This window comes from Dicentrarchus labrax, unplaced genomic scaffold, assembly GCF_905237075.1.
Source record: "Dicentrarchus labrax unplaced genomic scaffold, dlabrax2021, whole genome shotgun sequence".
In the NCBI taxonomy this organism is placed as follows: Eukaryota; Metazoa; Chordata; class Actinopteri; family Moronidae; genus Dicentrarchus; species Dicentrarchus labrax.
Window position 1 is genome coordinate 300,319 of NW_026136999.1, and position 7,137 is coordinate 307,455.

A 7,137-nucleotide genomic window follows, 5' to 3' on the forward strand; every position below is an offset into this window, starting at 1 on the left:
GTGTGTGTGTGTGTGTGTGTGTGTATGTCACCGGTGTGCGTGGATCAGGGCGTTGAAGGCAAGTCCGTTCCTCCAGCTGGACGAGAAGTCTTGCACGTTGACGCCATCGTAACCTGACGTTTTCCTCTGACACCAGATCAGCAGAGCTTCCTTCGCCGAGCGATGAGCCACACTGGCTCCGCCCCCCGCCTGGAGGAAGAACCCAAACAGATCTTAAATTTAAATTGTTCTGTTTTCTCTTTCATCATTAAATCTTCATATTTTCAGGTGAACTGAAGGTTGCGGGTTCGATTCCCTACCTCGTCCAGGTTGATGGGTCCGATCTGGAACCTGAGGATGATGATCCACAGCAGACCCAGGATCAGCGTGCGGTCCCCGTCCACCACATTCTCTGGACCAATCAGATCCACCCGAATCTGACGGCAGTGACAGTGATTGGTGTAGAGTCAACATAAAGGTCAGAATTATGATCAGGACGTCAAAACCACCACTTCAAACCTTCAGTGAACTCTTTATGGAGGAAGCTGATGGGGGGGGGGACACAGGTGAGTTACCGTAGGACTCTGGATGGTTTGGACAGGTGAGTTACCGTAGGACTCTGGATGGTTTGGACAGGTGAGTCCCTGTAGGACTCTGGATGGTCTGGACAGGTGAGTTACCTTGGTTTTCAGGAAGCCGATGGCGATGCTGTTGTTCTCCAGACAGTGGACCCTCAGTTTGCGGCGGCTGGGTGGAGGCAGCGTCTCTCTGGAGATGAACTCCAGCAGACGGATCAGAAGGACTCCGGTCTTCAGCTCCGTGTAAACGTCAGTCAGCTCCACTTTCTCCTGCAGGTAGTGAAGATCTTTTACTGTCCAGGTAACTACAATGAACTGTAACTGTAGAAGATACTTGTTCTATCACAAGATAAATGTTTGTATTTTTGCACAGAACAGGGACAGTGGAGTTTGTCCCCATCCCTTATGTTTCATTCTTATAAGCTGCTGTTCACTATTGTAATGTAATATATAATAATATCATTGTTTTACATTGATATATTGGTTCTTAAGTAAAGGATTGGAATACTTCTTCCACCTCTGTGTAAGTGAACATGTTTACAGCTCTGTGACAGGCAGGAAGCTCAGTGTGAACTAGAGAATGTCCCTTAAATCATCCTGAGAGTCGAGTGCCTCTACCCACTGTTACATAATGCCTCTGCTTCAGGACATCCTGGTTATCTGCAGGTCAGGTAACATCTTACAGCTCAGAGCGGCTCCTCAAGTGGACAACTTCAGACTGTTTGTTCTGAATTTAAAACCACACAAGTTCACCAAAAAGTCTTCTTACACGTCTTCTTCTTACTGTTGGTCCGACAAAAGACATCTGAAGACGTCACTTTGGACTCTTTCAACTATTTTCTAACATTTTATAGACTGCTGAAGTTATTAATAAAGAAACAAACTGAAAGATTGATTGGTAATGAAAATATTAATTAGTTGCAGCACTATAATCCAGCCTCATTGTGTTTTATGTTAGAATCGGCTCATAGAGACTTGATGGAGGAGCTGAATCTTACAAATCTTGTTGGAGTTTTTACCTCGTTACATCCTGTTAGTTTGTCTGTCATCGTCTTTTTTTTTTTTTAAATATGTGACAACAGGTTTAATCAGTTTTCAAAAATAAAAATGTTCCTTTCAGCAGCAAACACTGGGCACTGTTTGATTTCTGCCATAAATTAGCTTTAAAAAGCTAAAATTGAGTGAGGTGTGTTTGGGTGTAACACCAAGCTGTAGGATTTATAGGAACTCTTGTCTTGATAACGTGTGTTTATCCAGTAAATATTAATTCATCAAACAGGAAGTAGAGATATCTGAAGAGCCTTTTATAGAAGGACCTTGTTCTGGTTTCCTGTTGCTTTGTTACGCTGTCAGTCACAGTTCATCACAAAACACCATAGAAAACATCTTTAACTATTTTCAGTTGATAGTTTGTCCTATAAAATAAATGTCATTTCAGAGTCTAATGTAAAATCTAAATTTTTCAAACCAAATTAAAATTACCATTAAAATTACAATAATAATTTATTAAAATAATTTTTAGGTAATTAAAACTACACTGTAAAAAAATTCATAAAAACTAATCATTATTAATAGTTTACTTTAATTGAATCTTTACATTTTGAAAAAAATATATGTATTTAAAAAATTATTAAAACTCATCAACATGAAAAACTAAATAGTTCAAATTATAATATGTTAGAGCCGACGTGATTAGTTAATTAATTAATTTACTACTACTTGAATAATTCAATTTGAATAAATTATTATTAGTAATTCTATTTAGTTTAGATTTTAATAATAATTCAAACTAATAATAATTGTAAGATTTTACCTAATGGTCCGCTAGTGAGGTCAAACCACCTGTGAACTGTGGATTAAAGGTTATATACACACAACTGCCACTCGATGGCGCACCAGCATATCAGGCCTCCACTGACAACACCCCCCAACCTGCAGAAAGCCCTGAGGAATTCTGGGAATGAAGAGCAGCAGAGTTCAGCCAACAGCTGGCATCCAGTTATCAGAGAAAACACATGAAGTCAGACCCAGAGAGAGAGAGAGCGTTTATAATGTTTATAATGTTTATAATGTTATTAATGTTTATAATGTTTATAATGTTTATAGTGTTTATAATGTTATTAATGTTTATGATGTGATTAATGTTAAAATGTTATTAATGTTTATGATGTGATTAATGTTTATAATGTTTATAATGTTATTAATGTTTATGATGTGATTAATGTTTATAATGTTTATAATGTTATTAATGTTACTAATGTTATTAATGTTTTTAATGTTTATAATGTTTATAATGTTTATAATGTTATTAATGTTTATAATGTTTATAATGTTTATAATGTTTATAATGTTATTAATGTTTATAATGTTTATAATGTTTATAATGTTATTAATGTTTATAGTGTTTATAATGTTATTAATGTTTATGATGTGATTAATGTTTATAATGTTTATAATGTGATTAATGTTTATAATGTTATTAATGTTACTAATGTTATTAATGTTATTAATGTTATATAATGTTTATAATGTTATTAATGTTTATAATGTTTATAATGTTTATAATGTTTATAATGTTATTAATGTTTATAGTGTTTATAATGTTATTAATGTTTATGATGTGATTAATGTTTATAATGTTTATAATGTTTATAATGTTTATAATGTTATTAATGTTTATAATGTGATTAATGTTTATAATGTTTATAATGTTATTAATATTTATAATGTTTATAATGTTTATAATGTTATTAATGTTTATAATGTTATTAATGTTTATGATGTGATTAATGTTTATGATGTGATTAATGTTTATAATGTTTATAATGTTTATAATGTTATTAATGTTACTAATGTTATTAATGTTTATAATGTTTATAATGTTTATAATGTTTATAATGTTTATAATGTTTATAATGTTTATAATGTTATTAATGTTTATAATGTTTATAATGTTTATAATGTTATTAATGTTTATAATGTTTATAATGTTTATAATGTTTAAAATGTTTATAATGATTATAATGTTTATAATGTTATTAATGAGTGTGTGTGGAGGCTAAGATAAACCTGACAGTTATTAATGAGTGTTTGTGTTAGACTGACAGACTGACAGCCAATCAGCAGGAGGAATAACACTGACATCATCACTGCACCTCCATCAGTGCGTCTGCTCAACGTAAAGTCTGCTGCCATCACCAGCTGCTAACGGTGCTGCTAACGTTAGCTCAGCTTGTTTCTCTGATAACTTAAGATCCAGACGTCCGATGACTAAAATCCTTCATCCGGTTCAAATCTAGAGTTAAAAAGCACCAAGATCTAAACAGTGGATGGTAACAATGTGGCTTCAGACTGGATCAACAGTCAATGATTACAGATTATTGATTGAATCAGCTCCATATAGAACTGTATACATACTGTTTAACTGTAGATTAAAGTTTTCCTCATTTGAACTGCAACAGGTTTCAAAACTTGTTACAGTTCAAAACAAAGAAAGATAATGAAAATCACTGACATTGATCTCTGACTGGTTCTCTCTGTCTGTCTGTGTGTGTGTCTGTGTGTCTGTCCGTCTGTCTGTGTGTCTATGTGTCTGTCTGTCTCTCTCTGTCTGTCTGTCTGTCTGTCTGTCTGTCTGTGTTATTACTGTAACCATCATTAACTCAGAGAACATTGACTCAGCACATCTGTGTTCCTCCGTCAGCACTCTGGAACATTTCACTGCAACATGAGTTCATTTTGTTCTTCAACCACAATCACACTGATCAATATTCTTCAACCACAATCACACTGATCAATATTCTTCAACCACAATCACACTGATCAATATTCTTCAACCACAATCACACTGATCAATATTCTTCAACCACAATCACACTGATCAATATTCTTCAACCACAATCACACTGATCAATATTCTTCAACCACAATCACACTGATCAATATACTTCAACCACAATCACACTGATCAATATACTTCAACCACAATCACACTGATCAATATTTGCTCTCCAGGATGAAGAAACAGGACTGTGGCTCATTAGTGAAGCATAGAAATATCGATAGTTGCCATTAGAGATCAATACATTGTGTTTTGATGTCCAACTGTCTCACCCCGTTCTTGGAGAAGACGCTGTTCATCCACTTGGTGAAGGTTTTCTTCTGGACCGCCATCCTCTGCTCCTGCAGCTCTCGGACCCGCCCCGCCCCGTCCTCCTCGCCCTCCATCCTGATTGGCTGGAAGTTCCAAAGACGGTGAAAAGTGATCAATTTCAACATAATCCATCCTACAGTCGTACACCACAGAGGCTGAACTCAACAAACACTGAACGCTGTCAAATAACTGACGAACATATTCAGAATAACGTTACATTCTGCAATGTTCCTTTATTTTACTTGGAAATCAGCCATCAGCCACGAAGCCACCAACGCCAGACCCAGAATACATCAGTTCGCAGGGCAATAACCAAATAACACATTAGTGCAGATAGCATTTTTCTATCAGTAACATTATTATATTATTGATTATGTGTCAGCTGATCACTTTCACTGAGTCAACAGTTGAAATGCTGACAGCAGGTTCATCCTCAGGCTGTAAAGATTCCTCAGCACTCATAAATGTGTGTGTGTGTGTGTGTGTGTGTGTGTGTGTGTGTTTGGAGGTTTTATGCCACTTATATATTTTTTATTTAAGACAGAAACCTTTTTACTGTATTCATTTTAAGTTATTTTACATATTAATGAGTTTCTCGTATTTAGTCATATTTTCTTATTCAATCTGTTTTAATCGAAATTAACTACTTTTATAAAGTTTCACTTCTTCTGTCATCTTTTAGATTCTCACAAGTTGTTTTCAATGTGTAAAAGTGACTTTCAGACTCTTTTAGACCTTTTTTTAAAGACTTTTTAAACATTTTAAGCTCTTTTTAAAGAGTTTATTTTTAACGCTGCAGTTGGTTAAACTTTCTGTCAGATTTAAAACTTTCACTGTCTCATGTGATACTGTACTGTAAGTGATCGTCCTCACATCAACAGGAAACAGAGATGCACAGTCACACAGGACTAAAATAAGCTGCAGATAATAAATCCTGCAGATTTACAAACATGGAAGAACGAGTTTTATCTACAAACACTTAGAAAGAACAAAAGACTCAGAAGAGGAGAAGAGACGGAAGAGAAGCTGCTGGTACTTACAGAGGAAGCACTGATTGTTCTTCTCGTCCTCTTTATTTACGCACAGTCTCGCACACACAGAGATCCACAAACCCCACGGACACTGCGAGGGATCGGATGGCATCTGTGAGTGTGTCCGTGTGAACTTTGACCTCTGCACCTGCTGTCAGGTGAGTGGAGCTACTCATGCTGTAAATCTGATGGCTTCAAGGTTCACACACACACTCACAGACACATTAAGATAAACCAGAGTCAGCAGGTTAACTTGTCAGTATGTCTGAGAACTGTAAACGTTCACTTCACATGCTGCAGGAAAAATCAGCTCTCGTGCAAAAATACAAAAAGTAAAAAGGTCAATAGAGTGCAGAAAGTTGTGTTGCATTCATTGTGAATCAGTTTAGTCAGGGTTGGAGGACACTTGTTCACATTTTTTCCACTGGAAGGGCACTTTGCCATGTTTTCTCCGACTGTAGAGGGGACTTTATCGTCCACTGGAAGAACACGCTGTAAAGCATTTTATTGTGTTTTGTCCACTGGAAGGGTGGATATATTTTTCAGCTGAGCTCAGTTTGAAGCGACTATATCTCTGGGAGTACACAATCACAAAATCTGTCAACTCAACACTGACAGCCGATAATGTGAAGCCGAATCTTCAATCTTAGATCTCTGAGTTCCCTTAAATGCACCAACATGGACCTTTTTCCTAAATCAGTCCCTAACAGCAGCATTATGACGCAGTCTGGCCAAAGAAAAGCTCATCAGCGTTCATCTTTAAACTTACACACACCACGCTCACATCCAGTTTAATAAAACATAAACTCAAAACTGAATTATGTATTCGTATAAGAATCTAAAAACAAAGCTGGAGAGGAAACTGTTCAAGATACAAGAAAGGTTGAGTGAAGTGTTTCCTGCTGAGTTATGATTAATGAAACATGTCCTTCATCCTGACTGCAGCTCTACAGGCGGACAGGAAGTTATGCAACAACTGCGGAGTGGGGGGGGGGGTCACTGGAGCTGCTTTCTGTGTTCAGGTATTTAACTGCGAGTCATTTGTGTGAACTGGCCCTTTAAAACCTTTTTCTCTCTCTGTCCGGAGGTCCTGATGATAACGTTCAGATTAACTGGAAAAAGAATCGTCACAAAGCTGAAAATTGGTTCTGTCTCTCTACGTTTGTTTTGTTACAAACATGATTCAGCAACAGAGTGAATCCTCATTAACAGAACGTACAAAACATCTGAGCCACTCAATCACATTAATTAAACCCAACTCAAAAAGTACCTGTTGAAGTAACTCAGTTGTTTTAAGTTTAAGTGATTTAATTCCAGTTTGTTCCGTTAACTAATTTACTTTAAATTGACTTTATATCGTTATAAACTTTGGATAATCAATCAAAACAATTGATTT

The 7,137-nt window shown here is 36.0% G+C and overlaps 1 protein-coding gene across 1 annotated transcript in view; it reads right to left on the reverse strand.

Moving 5' to 3' along the window:
* sptbn5 (spectrin, beta, non-erythrocytic 5) overlaps positions 1-5,867 on the reverse strand; it is a 42,221-nt gene extending 36,354 nt beyond the window's left edge. The window contains 5 exon segments of the mRNA XM_051395821.1: positions 32-189; positions 300-416; positions 660-827; positions 4,671-4,793; positions 5,751-5,867. Coding sequence (XP_051251781.1) covers positions 32-189; positions 300-416; positions 660-827; positions 4,671-4,784 — 557 coding nt within the window. The 5' untranslated portion in view covers positions 4,785-4,793; positions 5,751-5,867.
* Between the last annotated feature and the right edge of the window lie 1,270 nt (positions 5,868-7,137).